Below are 19345 nucleotides of genomic sequence, written 5' to 3' on the forward strand. Positions count from 1 at the left end.
AAAAATACTACTGTAGTATTTTTACTGAAGTACTTTACACCACTGCAATGACATAGCCACTCGAGCCACAGTCTGTTAACCCCGCTAGCATCTAGAAGACGGAGACAGTACAGGTGAATCAAATCTGGGACGAGAGACTGAAAAATAGCTTCTATTTCCAGGCCATCAGACTGTGAAACAGTCACCACTAGCCGGCCTCCGCCCAGTATCCTGCACTGAACTAGTCAGTCACTGTTACCAGCCTGCTACCACTAGCTACTCTTTCCTGCACTTTAGAGACTGCTGCCCTATGTACATGGTCATTGAACACCTTAATGTTTACATACTGTTTTACCCACTTCATATGTACAGTGCATTCGGAAAGTATTCAGACCCCTCAAATTTTCCACATTTTGTTACGTTACAGCCTTATTCTAAAATGGATCAAATAAAATTCACAATAATTTACACACATTACCACATAATGACAAAGCAAAAACTGCAAATTTATCAAAAATAAAAACCAGAAATAACTTATTTACATAAGTATTCAGACCCTTTGCTATGAGACTCAAAATTGAGTTCAGGTGAGTCCTGTTTCCATTGATCATCCTTGAGATGATTCTACAACTTGTTTGGAGTCCACCTGTTGTAGATTCAATTGATTGGACATGATTTGGAAAGGCACACATCTGTCTATATAATGTCCCACAGTTGTCAGTGTGAAAACCAAGCCACGAGGTTGAAGGAATTGTTCGTATAGCTCCAAGACAGGATTGCGTCGAGACACAGATCTGGGGAAGGGTACCAAAACATTTCTGCAGCATTGAAGGTCCTCAAGAACGCAGTGGCCTCCATAATTCTTAAATGGAAGAAGTTTGGAACCACCAAGACTCTTCTTAGAGCTGGCCAAACTGGGCAATCGGGGGAGAAGGGCCTTGGTCAGGGAGGTGACCAAGGACCCAATGGTCACTCTGACAGAGCTCCAGAGTTCCTCTGTGGAGATGGGAGAACCTTCCAGAACGACAACCATCTCTGCAGCACTCCACAAATAAGGCCTTTATGGGAGAGTGGCTAGACAGAAGCCACTCTCAAGTAAAAGACACGACAGCCCGCTCGGAGTTTGCCAAAAGGCACCTAAAGGACCCTCAGACCATGAGAAACATTATTCTCCAGTCTGATGAAACTACGATTGAAGTCTTTGGCCTGAATGCCAAGCATCACGTGTGGAGGAAACCAGACACTGCTCATCACCTGGCCAATACCATCCTTACAGTGAAGCCCGGAGGTGGCAGAATCTTGCTGTGGGGACGTTTTTTAGCGGCAGGGACTCGGAGACTAGTCAGGATCGAGGCAAAGATGAACGGAGCAAAGAACAGAGAGATCCATGATGAAAACTTGCTCCAAAGTGCTCAGGACCCCCGTTCTGTGGCGAAGGTTCACCTTCCAACAGGACACCGACACTTAGCACAAAGCCAAGACAATGCAGGAGTGGCTTCGGGACAAGTCTCTGAATTTCCTTGAGTGGCCCAGCCAGAGCCCGGACTTGAAAAAAGCTGTGCAGCAACACTCCCTATCCAACCTGACAGAGCTCGAGAGGATTTGCAGAGAAGAATGGGAGAGAAGAATGGGAGAACCTCCCCAAATACAGGTGTGCCAAGTTGTAGCATCATACCCAAGAAGACTCGCTGCCAAATGTGCTTCAACAAAGTACTGAGTAAAAGATTCTGTATACTTGTGTAAATGTGATTTCAGTTGTAATTTTTGTTTGTTTTTTGTCGTTGTGGTATTATTTTTTTATTTTTTTATTTAACCTTTATAGGCAGATTGATGTGAAAAAAACCGAATTAATACATTTTAGGCTATGACCTAACCTCAAGGGGTCTGAATACTTTCCAATGCATGTTCAAATGCACGTTCTTCCTAATTCCACTTAGTGCTACAACAAGCACTGCAGCAGTAATGAATGAGTAGGAAAGTATCTATAGGCTTGCGTTGTTATTATTAGCGGCTTGGGTCTTTTTTAATATCAAGGAATATTTAACTTTCTCTGTTCATAGGAGTAACATGAATTTGTGCACGAGGCAGAAATAATGAAGCCCCATAAGTTGGAAGACGCTGTCCCTTTTTGGTCAGTGTCAGTGGAGGAAAGGGACAAGGGAGGGATGTTGAGAGGTGGACCAGCAGTGTGCTGCTAATACGCTAATACTAACCATCAGATGCAGGCACCATCACCCCAGTAAAATAAAAAATGAAATTATTGAAATGTATGCTGACTCTGCTATGCTTCACAAATAATACAACAATGGATCTATTACCGGTTTGATCATATAGCCTAACTCGAATAAAAAAAATTTAAAAAGATATATACACTGCTCAAAAAAATAAAGCGAACACTAAAATAACACATCCTAGATCTGAATGAATGAAATATTCTTATTAAATACTTTTTTCTTTACATAGTTGGATGTGCTGACAACAAAATCACACACAAATTATCAATGGAAATCAAATTTATCAACCCATGGAGGTCTGGATTTGGAGTCACACTCAAAATTAAAAGTGGAAAACCACACTACAGGCTGACCCAACTTTAATGTAATGTCCTTAAAACAAGTTAAAATGAGTCTCAGTAGTGTGTGTGGCCTCCACGTGCCTGTATGACCTCCCTACAACTCCTGGGCATGCTCCTGATGAGGTGGCGGATGATCTCCTGAGGGATCTCCTCCCAGACCTGGACTAAAGCATCCGCCAACTCCTGGACAGTCTGTGGTGGATGGAGCGAGACATGATGTCCCAGATGTGCTCAATTGGATTCAGGTCTGGGGAACGGGCGGGCCAGTCCATAGCATCAATGCCTTCCTCTTGCAGGAACTGCTGACACGCTCCAGCCACATGAGGTCTAGTATTGTCTTGCATTAGGAGGAACCCAGGGCCAACCGCACCAGCATATGGTCTCACAAGGGGTCTGAGGATCTCATCTCGGTACCTAATGGCAGTCAGGCTACCTCTGGCGAGCACATGGAGGGCTGTGCGGCCCCCCCAAAGAAATGCCACCCCACACCATGACTGGAGGATGTTGCAGGCAGCAGAACGTTCTCCACGGCGTCTCCAGACTCTGTCACGTGCTCAGTGTGAACCTGCTTTCATCTGGAAAGAGCACAGGGCGCCAGTGGCGAATTTGCCAATCTTGGTGTTCTCTGGCAAATGCCAAACGTCCTGCACGGTGTTGGGCTGTAAGCACAACCCCCACCTGTGGACGTCGGGCCTTCATACCACCCTCATGGAGTCTGTTTCTGACCGTTTGAGAGACACATGCACATTTGTGGCCTGCTAGAGGTCATTTTGCAGGGCTCTGGCAGTGCTCCTCCTTGCACAAAGGCGGAGGTAGCGGTCTCCTGATGTACTGGCCTGTCTCCTGGTAGCACCTCCATGCTCTGGACACTACGCTGACAGACACAGCAAACCTTCTTGCCACAGCTCGCATTGATGTGCTATCCTGGATGAGCTGCACTAACTGAGACACTTGTGTGGGTTGTAGACTCCGTCTCATGCTACCACTAGAGTGAAAGCATCGCCAGCATTCAAAAGTGACCAAAACATCAGCCAGGAAGCATAGGAACTGAGAATTTGTCTGTGGTACCACCTGCAGAACCACTCCTTTATTGGGGGTGTCTAGGTGGTACCACAGACCACTTCTCAGTTCCTATGCTTCCTGGCTGATGTTTTGGTCACTTTTGAATGCTGGCGGTGCTTTCAGTGAGTAGAAGCACTTGTTTTGAGATCAAAGCGAGAGCAGCATTTTGTTCAAATCCTTTGCTAATTATTGCGTTATTAGCCCAGTTTTAGATCATTTGCAGTCAGCAATAAGGGAATGATTGCTTCCAACAAGAGCGTTTCTAGACATCTTTGAAAAAGTAACGGTGTTGTATTTTAGTAAAGAGCTTTGTTTGTCTTAAAGGGACAGTGTTGTATTTTGAGACAGGCTTGAATAAACTAAGTAGACAACAGGCAGAGGGCAGCATAAATTGTCGGATTCTCTGTAATAATGGTATGATAATAATAATGCATTTGTTAGTCACAGTAGCCTACACTGTTAAAACTGTAACTTAAAGCGGGTACAGCCTGTTTTCACAGTAAATGCACACTAGAAACGCACACTAAATACTGACTTCAATTACCTTGTACCCCTTGCACATTGACATTGTACTGGTACCCCCAGTATATAGCCAAATTATCGTTATACTCATTGTGTATTTATTATTACATGTTATAACTTTTCCTTTATTGCTCTATTTTCTCCTCTGCATTGTTGGGAAGGACCCGTAGAAGGAATTTCACTGTTAGTCTACACTGTTTGTTTACGAACCATGTGACGAATAAAATCTAATTGTATTTGAATGGTACCTAACAAATAGAGAACAAAAACTAACTCTCATATGAGTCAAACTATAGTTTCCTGTTTGTTTGTAGATAGTGGTAATGCTTTGATATTTTCACAAAAGCGAATTCACCATTAAAGGAAATCCGACTCATGGCTCTGGGCTGAGTAAAAGCAGATGTGTGCCTGCATCCGAAATTGCACCCTATTCCCCATGTAGTGCACTACTTTTGAGCAAGGCCGCTAACCTTTTCTCGTCTTTGATGATCCAGGCACTGGCTTCGGGGTCCACCGGGGCATGCAGCTGCCCCTCCAGCAAGGGGGCAAAACCCTGCACCCCCACACTCACATTTTCCATGGAGAGCTTGAAGAGCACGTCGTCTTTGGTGATGCCCTCGGGCATACGCACAGATACTGTTATATCCTCTATTGTCTGCTGCCAGAAGTAGATTGGATCTGAATGGCATGGGGGAGAAATAAAAATGAAATGTCAATAATGTTGAGTACATTAAGATTTCTATAGACTCGTATCTGATTAGTATATAAATGAAACATGCAATACAAAGCATGAACTGTATCAAATTACCCTGAAAACCAAGTCCGAAACTAAAACTATAATAAATGGTCATGTTGCAGTTTGAGGTAATTTTTTCCTGGGGGTATTCTCTCAAGAGCTCTGAGGCTCTTATCACTAGCCTAATGGGCGACCGACTGCATTTACATAAGTATTCAAACCCTTTGCTATGAAACTCGAAATTGAGCTCAGGTGCATCCTGTTTCCATTGATCATCCTTGAGATGTTTATACAACTTGATTGGCGTAAATTCAATTGATTGTACATGATTTGGAAAGGCACACGTCGGTCTAGCTAAACTGAGCAATCAGAGTTCCTCTGTGGAGAAATTTCCAGAAAGACCACCATCTCTGCAGCACTCTACCTACCAGGACTTTATGGTAGAGTGGCCAGATGGAAGCCACTCCTCAGTAAAAAGGCACATGACAGCCCGCTTGGAGTCTGCCAAATGCACCTAAAGACACGCAGACCATGAGAAACAAGATTCTCGGGTCTGCTGAAACCAAGATTGAACTCTTTGGCCTGAATGCTAAGGGTCACGTTTGAGGAAACACTGGTACCATCCCTACGGTGAGGCATGGTGGTGGCAGCATCATGCTGTGGGGATGTTTTTCAGCAGCAGGGACTGGGAGAGATTGTTGATGAAAACCTGCTCGAGTGCTCAGGACCTCAGACTGTGGCGAAGGTTCACCTTCCAACAGGACAACGACCCTAAGCACACAGCAAAGACAATGTAGGATTGGCTTCATGACAAGTCTCTGAATGTCCTTGAGTAACCCCGCCAGAGCCCGGACTTGAACCCGTAATCGCTGATAAAATGTGCTTCAACAAAGTACTGAGTAAAGGGTCTGAATACTTATGTAAATGTGATATTTCAGTTCATTTTTAAGAAATTAGGAAACATTTCTAAAAAAAAAATGTAAAAAAGTTTTTGTGTAGATTAATGAAGAAGAAAAAACGACTTAATTTTTGAATAAGGCTGTAACCAAACAAAATGTGGAAAAAGTCAAGGGGTTTGAATACTTTCTAAAGGCACTATGTACTGTCTAGGCTACCAGTCTATTACTTTTGAGCATGCTTGGTTATTGAATGAGAGATGGATAAATGGTAGCCTAATATTTGTTGTGTAGAGGGAATAAACCAGTCAGAAAATATTATAATGACTTAGGCCCATATAATAAAACTCAAAGAAACATATTAGGCTATCTCCTTAACAATGGCAAATGCATCTCGTTTAACATTAGCAAAAGTTTTTATTAGCCTATTAGGTTTCCCCCATGCTTGAATCATGATTTCAAACACCAAAGGGCCACTTCATCACAAAACTCAAGACACTGGAATGACAATGCATTCAGAATATTAAATCTATGAATTTAGTCTAATGTTGCCTGTCACCCATTTCATGATATTATTTCCCTATTTCACATACGTATTTCACATAGGCACGCCCGTCCATCCAATCTCAAATACAAACTGTGATCATTCACAAACCCTTTTACAGCACCTTTCAATGTTCTATCCAATCCTGAGCAGTGGAAACAATGGCATACTTAAAAGTTTCTTCATATGTTAAATTTCCTTTGTAGCTTTTACCTATGACCTGTAGCATTGACCCACCAGCGCTCGACTCCATCTCCATGGCGTGTGCCGCAGGCTGCTCCAGCAGTGCCCCGTCCACATGTGTGAAAACAAAAGGTTTCTCCGAAGCCACCATTAGCCCTTTCCCTTGGGGCTCCAACGCTGCATAGTGGGGCACTGACTTCCCCCTCAGCATCTTCCTCTTCCTTACCTTGTACTTCTTCTCCTGACCTGAAAATGGCCGATACAGCACACACAGAATACATGTGCAAGCATTATTAGACTGATTTGATTGCAATTTACAGGTTTAATTCTCATACAGAATACATTTATTTTCTCTGCAACTTCACTATTACCATTACACGTTTTTATTATTATTCAAGTTATTACCTCTAAATATTTGTCTAGTATACAAATTAAGAAAATACTTGTTACAGAGAGGATTGTTACATTTTCGTACTGACAAAAATTAACGCATAGGCTATCGGACTCAAAAGAAACATGCGATTTCAGAGGTGTGGACTCGAGTCACATGACTTGGGCTTGAGTCTCACATTTGATGACTTGAGACTCGACTTCACTTGGAGCCTCAAGACTCGGGACTCGTCTTTGACTTGAGACTGATGACTTGAAATTATTTGGCCAGGTTTTGTAATGTTTTGTCACTCATTTTGTGGCACAGAGTCTCCGTGGATTACTCTTCACCACGCAGCCAGAGACAGTAGCCACAAAACACCAGTCTCAACATCAACAGTGAAGAGGCGACTCCGGGATGCTGGCATTCTAGACAGAGTTCCTCTGTCCAGTGTCTGTGTTCTTTTGCCCATCTTAATATTTTATTAGCCAGTCTGAGATATGGCTTTTTCTTTGCAACTATTGAAATAGTTGGTCGAATGCACAGAATTTTTATGAAGATTCTCCTTAGCAACATTTATTTTGGAAGACACAGATCTACAGTTGAGATATCAGAGCAAATTAAAGTCAATTAACGCACATTTCGTTTTCCCAAACCCTAAGTAAATGTCGTTTCTGTAGGTCAACCTTTGATAATAGAAATTATGGCCATTGATAATAGAAATGATGGGCATGAAGGTGGTAAACATGCCACAAATGCTCACATAGCTAATCTGCTAATTAGCTAGTCGTCATCAACTTATTATGCTCTTTCACTGAGAAACAAAAAAAAAACAATGAAGTGATCCATCTCCATATGAATAAGATGTTTAATTTAACTGAGGCACAAAATTATCCTGAATGACTTAGTTACTATTCCCAACTCCCTCATTATACCATCATCCATATAGAAGAGTTAGGTTTCGTTATCCCCTAGTGTTATGAGCAGTATATGGAATATAGGGTGCCATTTGGGACGCAGACACAGTGCCCCACCCTACTCACCCTGTTCTGCAGTGTTAGAGACTGTGATCCATTCCAAAGAAACAGAGTAGCCACTTCCCTTTGCATCAGAGTCCGATGATGGGTCTTTCTGGATGCGGAGGAGCAGGACCTCCATGGAGTGGACCCCAGCCTGGACGTGAGATATGCTGTGGAGGATGGTGAAGGGCTCCCCCATCTCCTCACTGAACAAGGGCTGACAAACACACAAAAATCAACAAGTCTAGTTAGTTCACAGACAGAAATGTGTTCTAAGTTTTAAGATCAATCCATGCACAGTGGGTACAAAATGTAGTATCTATAAGAACAAGATATTAGGTACACCCGTTTATTAGGTACACCCATCTAGTACCGGGTCGGACCTCACATCGCCTCCAGAACAGCCTGAATTCATCGGGGCATGGAAACGTTGCTCAATTGGTATCGAGGGATCTAATGTGTGCCAGGACACCAGGCAGGATGGCACCATGGACTCATGCTGCTTACGCCAAATCTTGACTGCCATCAGCATGACGCAACAGGTAGCGGGATTCCTTAGCCCAGGCAATGTTTTTCCATGCCTCAATTGTTGGTAACTGTGTGCCCACTGGAACCACTACTTATTGTTTTTAGCTGATACGAGTGGAACCCGGTGTGTTCGTCTGCTGCATTAGCCGACCCGTGACAAGGACCGACGAGTTGTGCGTTCCGAGATCCCATTCTGCGCCGTTATTTGTCGGTTTGTGGCCCGCCTGTTTGCTTGCACAATTCTTGTCTTTCTCCTTCGACCTCTCATCAACGTAACGTTTTCGCCCATTGGACTGCCGCTAAATGGATGTTTTTGGTTTGTCGGTAAACCCTAGACACTGTCGTACGTGAAAAGTCCAGGAAGCCGGCCATTTCTGTGATACTGGGACTGGCGCATGGTACCGACGATCATACTACGCTCAATGTCACTTAGGTCACTCGTTTTGCCCATTCTAACGTTATATCGAACAGTAACATAATGTCTTGATGCCCATCTGCCTGCTAAATATAGCAAGCCACGACCACGTGACTCACACTGTAGGAGCTAATCATTTTTCATGAATGGGGTGGTGTACCTAACAAACTGTCCACTGAGTATGTGACATAGCGTTAGTAAATATAACAAGCTACATCTTTTGTGCATTTATACCATAAATAATCATGTCAAATACATTATAAAGCTTTTATAAATTATGATGTATAATGTTAATTTAATGTGAATTTCTTGTCGCTGGGTAACCTGTTATTAATGCGGATAAAGTTAATGTAACACTTTACCCAAATGTCTAACTGGCTGGAATTGCTGAGCTTGTGATTAAGTAGAGGTTATTAATTTCTTTCAAGCTTATCAACATGCTAAACCTGATCTTCAAAATGGTATATAAAAGAGGACTCAAGATAAAACAGACCTGGATTAATATATTCCACCATGGGTTTATGGTAGGTTAATTTGACAAACACTTTAAGTAACATTGAGATTGATATCTCTTTTTCAAGCGAGATATAACTGCTGACCTTATTTAAAATGGGATGTAAAAATAATCTGGGAAAATATCTGGGAAAATAATCTTGGTAAATATCTGAACATTGATTATGAGTATATTGCATGTCCAAGTCTTCTTACCTCCCACTTCAGACTGCAATTCTCCCTTCTCATGCTGGTTCTGAGGAGGTAGAGTCTGCCCGCACCGTCAGAGAGAGATGCCCAGGTGGCAGAGGTGAAGCTAAGAGAGGCACAGAGACGTTCCTCACACACAGTGGGGTCAGAGGGCATGTGGAAGACCTCTATGGGCTTCCCCAGTGCGGTGTCCTGTCAACAAAATACAAAGACCTGTCAGTCTCCTGTCATCAATGGAGGATTTCTACAGAACCTTATCTCTGTTATGAATTATGTTTATGAATGAAATAGTATAAGCCAGGGTTTATTTGGCCCCCAAGTTTTTTTTGTTTTACCCTCTACTGCACATCGTAAGTATTCAGACCCTTTGCTATGAGATCCAAAATTAAGCTCAGGTGCATCCTGTTTACATTGGTCATCATTGAGATGTTTCACAACTTGATTGGAGTCCACCTGTGGTAAATTCAATTGATTGGACAAGATTTGGAAAGGCACACACCTGTCTATATAAGGACCCACAGTTGTCAGTGCATGTCAGAGCAAAAACCAAGCCACGAGGTCAAAGGAATTGTCCGTAGAGCTCAGAGACAGGATTGGGTTGAGGAACAGATATGGGGAAGGGTACCAAACAATTTCTGCAGCATTGAAGGCCCCAAGAACACAGTGGCCTCAATCATTAAATGGAAGAAGTTTGGAACCACCAAGATTCTTGAGAGCTGGCCACACGGCCAAACTAAGCAATCGGGGAAGAAGGGCCTTGGTCAGGGAGGTGACCAAGAACCCGATGGTCACTCTGACAGAGCTCGACAGTTCCACTGTGGAGATGAACCTTCCAGAAGGACCAACATCTCTGCAGAACTCCACCAATACAAATCAAACTTATTTATATAGCCCTTCTTACATCAGCTGATATATCAAAGTGCTGTACAGAAACCCAGCCTATAACCCCAAACAGCAAGCAATGCAGGTGTAGAAGCACGGTGGCTAGGAAAAACTCCCTAGAAAGGCAAAAATCTAGGAAGAAACCTAGAGAGGAACCAGGCTATGAGGGGTGGCCAGTCCTCTTCTGGCTGTGCCGGATGGAGATTATAACAGAACATGGCCAAGATGTTTAAATGTTCATAAATGACCAGCATGGTCAAATAATAATAATCACAGTAGTTGTCGAGGGTGCAACAAGTCAGCACCTCAGGAGTAAATGTCAGTTGGCTTTCAGGCCGTTATGGCCGGTCAGGCCGCTATGGTAGAGTGGCCAGACAGAAACCACTCCTCAGTAAAATGGCACATGACAGCCCGTTTAGAGTTTGCCAAAAGGCACCTAAAGGACTCTGACGATGAGAAACAAAATACTCTCATTGAACTCTTTGACCTGAACGCCAAGCGGCATGTCTGGAGGACACCTGGCACCATTCATACGGTGAAGCATGGCGGTGGAAGCATCATGCTGTGGGGATGTTTTTCAGCGGCAGGGACCTGGAGACTAGTCAGGTTGGAGGGAAAGATGAACGGAGCAAGGTACAGAGAGATCCTTGACGAAAACCTGCCCCAGAGCACTCAGGACCTCATATTAGGGCGACGGTTCACCTTCCAACAGGACAACAACCCTAAGCACACAGCCAAGACAATGCAGGAGTGGCTTTGGGACTGGGATTCGGTGTTCGCTGCCTAACTTCTCCCCACATACACCAAAAATAATATGTAGGCCACCAAGCGGTATTGTCTGTAAAAGAATTACAAAAAAAAATGCTATTAGACTTTCATGGGCAATCGGTGTACTGTCTGTATTACTGTCACAGCACGATGGGAGTATATTACACATCTCACAGACACCCGTTGGCTAGAACACACAGGTATAAGCTTTGATTTGAGTCGAAGCCAAAGTCATTCCTTTACTCTTCGTCATCATCGTCAAAACATTTCTCCAGTTTTGCTACTAATGAGATGCATAGCTACAACATTAGGCTACAATCTCCCCTTGTATCAAAGTGACTATAAACACCTCACTGCACCCCCCACACCAAATGCAAGTATTCCCTTTGTATACATTCTGGGTATAGCAAACAAAGCTAGCTGGCTCAACTTGCTTGTAGTGGTATTAGCAAGCCACGTTATGTCCAAATCTATCACAAAATTATACTGTACTGACTGAACAACACTGCATTGTTTGAAAAGAAAGCGTATATTGCTAGCTAGCTCCTGACAGCCAAAGTGGGGCAAAAAGGTTTTTAGTCAGCCACCAATTGTGCAAGAACTCCCACTTAAAAATATGAGAGAGGCCTGTAATTTTCATCATAGGTACACTTCAACTATGACAGACAAAATGAGAAGAAAAAAAATCCAGAAAATCACATTGTAGGATTTTTTATGAATTTATTTGCAAATTATGATGGAAAATAAGTATTTGGTCAATAACAAAAGTTTATCTCAATACTTTGTTATATACCCTTTGTTGGAAATGACAGAGGTCAAACGTTTTCTGTAAGTCTTCACAAGGTTTTCACACACTGTTGCTGGTATTTTGGCCCATTCCTCCATGCAGATCTCCTCTAGAGCAGTGATGTTTTGGGGCTGTTGCTGGGCAACACGGACTTTCAACTCCCTCCAAAGATTTTCTATGGGGTTGAGATTTGGAGACTGGCTAGGCCACTCCAGGACCTTCATTGCCCGGGCGGTGTGTTTGGGATCATTGTCATGCTGAAAGACCCAGCCACGTTTCATCTTCAATGCCCTTGCTGATGGAAGGAGGTTTTCACTCAAAATCTCACGATACATGGCCCCATTCATTCTTTCCTTTACACGGATCAGTCGTCCTGGTGCCTTTGCAGAAAAACAGCCCCAAAGCATGATGTTTCCACCCCCAAGCTTCACAGTAGGTATGGTGTTCTTTGGATGCAACTCAGCATTCTTTGTCCTCCAAACACGACGAGTTGAGTTTTTACCAAAAAGTTCTATTTTGGTTTCATCTGACCATATGACATTCTCCCAATCTTCTTCTGGATCATCCAAATGCTCTCTAGCAAAATTCAGATGGGCCTGGACATGTACTGGCACTGCAGGATTTGAGTCCCTGGCGGCGTAGTGTGTTACTGATGATAGGCTTTGTTACTTTGGTCCCAGCTCTCTGCAGGTCATTCACTAGGTCCCCCCGTGTGGTTCTGGGATTTTTGCTCACCGTTCTTGTGATCATTTTGACCCCACGGGGTGAGATCTTGCGTGGAGCCCCAGATTGAGGGAGATTATCAGTGGTCTTGTATGTCTTCCATTTCCTAATAATTCGTCCCACAGTTGATTTCTTCAAACCAAGCTGCTTACCTATTGCAGATTCAGTCTTCCCAGCCTGGTGCAGGTCTACCATTTTGTTTCTGGTGTCCTTTGACAGCTCTTTGGTCTTGGCCATAGTGGAGTTTGGAGTGTGACTGTTTGAGGTTGTGGACAGGTGTCTTTTATACTGATAAGTTCAAACAGGTGCCATTAATACAGGTAATGAGTGGAGGACATATGAACCTCTTAAAGAAGAAGTTACAGGTCTGTGAGAGCCAGAAATATTGCTTGTTTGTAGGTGACCAAATACTTATTTTCCACCATAATTTGAAAATAAATTAATTAAAAATCCTACAATGTGATTTTCATAGTTGAAGTGTACCTATGATGAAAATTACAGGCCTCTCATCTTTTTAAGTGGGAGAACTTGCACAATTGGTGGCTGACTAAATACTATTTTGCCCCACTGTAGCTCCCGTGAACCTGTAGAAACTAGTACTATCCATTTTTAAAAGCCTCCCTTGGAGGATGGAAACACAATTGGACAAGGAATTAGGGCTCCCGTCAGCGGTAGTCTTCACAAAGCCAGGGCAAAGGTGTCACTCTAGATATCCTGCAATGTCTTGGCAGATAGCAACGTCATTGAGACAAGTCCAATGGCTATATTAAACAAGGACAACCATATTTACACGCTGCTAGCGTGATCGTGCAATCGGCAAAAAAAAGGCCACAATAATTGCTACAAAACATGACTCCGTTCATTTTTAGATCAGACAGCAGGCTCAATCAACTAATGACGTCATTGGGTGAACTCTCACGACGCAAAACGACGCAAAAAATTGAAAATACCGCTATGATGCATAATTATGTCTGAAACACCTTTCACTACTCAGAATTATGTACAAAGACTCGGTTAAAAAACTAAATAGTGTCTAGCGGTAAAATTTCCCTTTCCTAAACATTGTCTTTTTTTTGTTACCTTAAACTTCAATGATCTAAAAACGCATATGTTGTAGCTTAAGCCCTACTTGACATCTGATGTTTTTTGTGTTGTGCCCATCATCGGTTGAGACAACATGCTCTTGAATACAGGGTGTGTGTCATGTTTCGGCTGATAAACGCACTAAAATGGGAATAAAATTGAAAATGTTAACTTTTAAATGGTACCACAAATATGGTTGGAGGCTCACACATCAGAGAATGTTGACTTGAATGGGAATATCGCTGTTTTAAAGTATACTGTCAATCCACTATAGGAAACCATAGAAATATAGATAATAGAATAGACATGACCACTTAAGTTGACATTTGACAGTGGGTGGACCGGCGGCCATCTTTGTGGTAGTAATTAGAAGTAAAAATGTCAATTCAATTTACATTTCAATGGTGTACCAACTAAATTGCAGTGGTTTGAAGGGATAGTCAATTCTATGAATTCTATTTCTATGACTGAAATGAGACCCACCCTGTTTTCAAGAGCATGTTGTGTCTCAACCGATGGCGGGCACAATACAAAAACCTCAGATGATGTAAAGTAGGGTCTAAGCTTCAACATATGTGAATTAGTTTATGCTTTTTTAGATAAGTGATGTTCAAGGTTCAAACGATTCATTCTTTTTTTATGAAAAAAAAAGTTTAAATAAGGACAACCCTGTTTGTAAGCTTATAAATTATATAAAACTCAACTGTATACCTTTTCCAGTGATGAAGACATGGATCTCACGATATGGTGGGGTGTGCAAAATGGGTCAAATTTGAGCAGCTTTATCTACTGAATGTTTTGGCATTCAGGTACAAAAAGTCATTTTCTGACCACTTCTTCCATGGGAAAACATATGGAAAGTGTTGTTGGAATCAAAAGGGATACTGTCAAAAAGTGGTTAAATTCAAATGGATTTACCCAAAACAAATTGTATTGGTCACGTACACATATTTAGCAGATGTTATCTCAGGTGTAGCGAAATGCTTATGTTCCTAGCTCCAACAGTGTAACAACAGTGTAACTCCAACAATAACTAACAATACAAACAAATCCAAAAAATGTAAAACAAAGAAATTCAAAAATATAGAAATATTAGAACGAGCATTGTCAGAGTCCAAAATATAAATATATACAGTGCATTTGGAAAGTATTCAGACCTCCACTTTCTCCACATTATTATGTTACAGCCTAAAATGTAATAAACAGTTTTTTCTCCTCATCAAATCTACACACAATATCCTATAATAGCAAAACAAAAAACAGTTTTTAAAATTGTTTGCAACTGTAAAACAAATTCTAAACGGAAATACCACATTTAAATAAGTATTCAGACCCTTAACTCAGTACTTTGTTGAAACACTTTTGGCAGCGACTACAGCTTTGAGTCTTCTGGGTATGACGCTACAAGCTTGGCACACTGTTTTTGGGGAGTTTCTCCCATTCTTCTCTGCAGACCCTCTCAAGCTCTGTCAGGTTGGATGTGGAGCGTTGTTGCACAGCTATTTTTAGGTCTCTCCAGAGATGTTCGATAGGGTTCAAGTTCGGGCTCTGGCTGGGCCACTCAAGGACATTCAGAGACTTGTACCAAAGCCACACCTGTCAGAGTGACCATCAGGTTCTTGGTCACCTCCCTGACCAAGGCCCTTCTCCCCCGATTGCTCAGTTTGGCCGGGGGGCCTGCTCTAATAAGAGTCTTAGTGGTTCCAAACTTCTTCCATTTAAGAATGATGGAGGCCACTGTGTTCTTGGGGATCTTCAAAGAGGCTAAATTTGTTTTGTACCCTTCCCCACATCTGTGACTCGACACAATCCTGTATCAGAGCTCTACGGACAATTTCTTTGCTCTCGAGAGCTCTACGGACAATTCCTTCGATCTCATGGCTCGAAGATAAAGGCCTGATTGGTGGAGAGCTGCAGAAATTGTTCTCCTTCTGGAAGGTTCTACCACCACAGAAAATAACTTTGGAGCTCTGTCAGAGGGACCATCGGGTTCTTGGTCACCTCCCTGACCAAGGCCCTTCTCCCCCGATTGCTCAGGTTGGCTGTGTTCTTGGGGACCTTCAATGGTGCAGACATTTTTGGTACCCTTCCACAAATCTGTGCCTCGACACAATCCTGTCTCGGAGCTCTATGGACAATTCCTTCGACCTCATGGCTTGGTTTCTGCTCTGACATGCACTGCAAAATGTGTAAAAAGTCAAGGGGTCTGAATACTTTCCGAATGCCCTGTATGTATATGATGGTGTGTATAGATAGACAAGAGCAGTATAGGAATATAAAAAGCTATGTACAACACTAGTTATATAGGATAGGCCTTGACTAGAATACAGTATATACATATTAAGTGGGTTAACCATGTGCTGTTTTACCAGTGCATTGAGTGGACAAGTCAGAATATTAGTATCAGATAGACTTTGCTCCACTAATAATACTTCTCAAAAGCTATGCATTATGGAGGCATCAATTTCAAGTTGGATGGAGGTATAACTGAAGCAATGTCCTGAGAGGTGTTGGGCTCTTGGTATAAAAAAAAAAAAACATTTCCACTGTGAAGCAGCATTCATTTTTCAGAAGAAATTTACAAGATACCCATCAAGCATTTTGAGAGATACTTACCAGGGTAACCGTAAGATTCAGCACTCGCCCTTTGCAGTCAACAAAGAAAACACTGTCCTCATACCAGGGGTCTATATGCAGGTAGTTGTACATGCCAAAAGCACGCACATGGTCCAGGGTGTATTGACTGTCCTTCAGTTTCACCTCCGCCACAGCTATAGAGAGGAGGTAATGTAAATTTGTGAAATGTCATTTAAAAAAACTGGGTGCTATACCATTGATGAATATTATCTAGGCTAGTGTTTTTATGGCATAACCTATAAAAAGGTACAATCATTCTGCATAGATGATGTTGCAACTCTTAGCTGTGAAGCACAAATAATTTTCCTGCATACACTTCTTATTTTTTGAGTATATGCCAAATAGAGTGAGCAATCTGAAGTGAATAAACCCCAGAAATAAATCTACAGCCCAGATATGTTTCAGCAATACTTTGCCATTGACTTAAAGGGATAGTTCGGGATTTTGGCAATGAGGCCCTTTATCCACTTCCCCAGTCCGATGAACTCATGGATACCATTTTATGTCTCTGCGTTCAGTTCGAAGGAAGTTGCTAAGTACCTTTAGCTCCTATTGACGATCTTCTGGCTGGTGGAGTTTTTGTTAAGAGCCCCGACATTTGATTTAAACATTAAAACGCATCGCTTGCAGCACGGTTTTGGAAACATCTTTCATATCAGCGGAAAATAATGTAAAAAAAAGGTTAAATTATTACACATCTTCATAGGGATAGGGTTCCCGCACAGCCATATTTCCACGTTACAATGTTTGTTTATGCAAAACAGACGGAAGACAGAGACGACTACCTGTGCTATTAATAACCTCTTTGGGCTGACATCCCGTTACCGGGATGATATCTGCGTCTCTGAACACCTATGTATGAATAGAAGAGACACCACAAACGTGTCCTCACGGAAAAAAAATACTGTCACAAATGTGTACAGTAAGTGTATATTTTGCATTTGTGAAATTATTATCAGTTAACATGGCCTTTATGAATTATTAAGCCTTATTGCAGAATTGCAGCCCTTTGTCAGCATGTACTAAAGCCAATCCCCAAACGAGGTGACTTCGAACATTTACATTAGTCACCTCGTTTGGGGATTGGCATTTAGCCTGTGACGAAAAGGCAGCAGACAGACCTACAGTATGTTTTAGCAGGGAGGTTTGGTAGGGTGACCTGATTTGTAACTATGAAAATAATTTTGTTAAACAGATTGTGAACCCAAAAGTGTACATTTGATTCTAGATGGGGGACAATAGGAAAATAATTTGGTTAAGTGTAGGGGCAGATTTGTCATCAATGGATGTTATTATCCATTTACTATATTTAGTCTGATCAGTGGAAAAATGTTCATTCCTAACAATGGGCTAAAATATAGGGTAATTACTGTGCTTGTCAGCAAGAACACTGCTGTTATTCCCCACACGTGTTTTATTATTCCACTTCTTCCCAATTTTGCCAGTGTAATCACATATTAGAAATCTCATATGCCTACTTGTGTCTTTGGAAATTAATTATGAGGCCATGTATTTTTGCAGCCATTCATGAACAAGTTATACAAATAAGCATTGGATAGTAAATGCTCCAAGAATCAAATATAATTTGACATTTTACTATTGTGCACATTCTAGGCAACTCATAAAGCATAATATTGTGTCTAGGTAGAGTAAGATGATGTCAAGTATCTTCACCTAGTAGGTATAAACCACCCAAATTCATCAGATTTTTCTTCAAGGTTTGGTGATTTTGAGAAATTAATTGTAATAAGAAAAACATTTCAATCACCCGGCACTTGGGAAACATAGTTCAGGGGTGGTGGCCAACCCTCCTGGAGAGCAAACAGGATTTTCTAAGAGACCTTTCTTCAAGAGAGTTCACCCAAATTACAAAATGTTTGTGTCCTTATCTTGAAAGCAGTATATAGAAAAGTCAACTGCAATCTATGATTTGGTTACCCACTGCCATTAAACATGAATGTTTCCTGTTTAATGGTGTATTGGTAACACTCCCTGACACGTGTTGCATAAGAACAGGGATCAATCTCTGCTTCCAATCTTCCCACCGTTTTTAGTATTTAATTACTGCCTGAATAGTGTAAAACCACATTAAACAATTGAAATAATATTAGCATACTTTATTAGCAAATTTCATCCCCCCAAAAATCGCTAAGTAACAAAGTCATCCAATTTTGAGTGTTCATTTAATGTTGAAAGCACCCTGAACACTCCTGACCTGTTTTTTTATTCCACCCTGGCTTAAGCCATGTAAGAATAAATTGAATTGCAGGAAATTACATTTAAAACATGGGTTGTGTTAGGGGAAATGAAATTCACATAGCAAATCTCACTCACGCCAAGCTTTCTTCAAAAGATAGCAGCCCTCTAGCTAAATCAAAAATAATGGCAATATTAGCATGCTCTAAGGATAATGCGACGTGGCGGGCAGTTTCTCACCAGCATCTAGCTCTACGTTGTAAATTGGAATGGGCTCCAGAGACAGTCTGTAACTCTCAAAGCTGGGATCCAAAAGCTGTCTGTTGACCTTCAATGAATAATTCGATACAGCCATGTTTCAGAATTATTGATAAATTGACAATATGTTTAAGATGAAATATATAGGAGCTGAACTGCACACAACTTAATGTGCTTCCTGTATGAATCAGTCGGAATATTTTACGGACGGACATATAGGGAGGTATGGGAAATTGAAATCTTGCAGGACGTGAAAAATTATGAAAATAATTCACTTATAAATAAATAAAAAGTGTCTGTTGAGTTTTAGACACTATTAATGGATCATGACTGATAAAAAACGAATGCAAACAACCATGCGTGGTTCAACACTCTCGAAGGCAGAACCTTCGCGCTTTCGTGTTCTTCACCGGAAGGTTTATGTGTTGGGACTGCTGGCTTCGTTGGTCTTTATTAGCGTCAAGGCAGCAACATTAAAAC

General features: G+C 41.7%; 1 protein-coding gene across 2 annotated transcripts in view; it reads right to left on the reverse strand.

Moving 5' to 3' along the window:
- nudcd1 (NudC domain containing 1) overlaps nt 1-19061 on the reverse strand; it is a 35813-nt gene extending 16752 nt beyond the window's left edge. Inside the window, exons 1-6 of one of the 2 annotated variants that reach the window (XM_024396265.2) lie at nt 18848-19061; nt 16391-16545; nt 9538-9723; nt 7911-8103; nt 6552-6743; nt 4609-4816 (exon numbers count right to left, since the gene is read on the reverse strand). In XM_024396265.2, the coding sequence (XP_024252033.1) occupies nt 4609-4816; nt 6552-6743; nt 7911-8103; nt 9538-9723; nt 16391-16545; nt 18848-18962 (1049 nt within the window). In that variant the 5' untranslated portion in view covers nt 18963-19061. Of the gene's footprint in view, nt 1-4608; nt 4817-6527; nt 6744-7910; nt 8104-9537; nt 9724-16390; nt 16546-18847 lie in introns of both variants that reach the window. The other variant, XM_024396264.2, reaches the window with a different exon arrangement.
- Nucleotides 19062-19345: the final 284 nt, after the last annotated feature.

Source organism: Oncorhynchus tshawytscha, linkage group LG31 (genome assembly GCF_018296145.1).
Source record: "Oncorhynchus tshawytscha isolate Ot180627B linkage group LG31, Otsh_v2.0, whole genome shotgun sequence".
Lineage (NCBI taxonomy): Eukaryota > Metazoa > Chordata > Actinopteri > Salmoniformes > Salmonidae > Oncorhynchus > Oncorhynchus tshawytscha.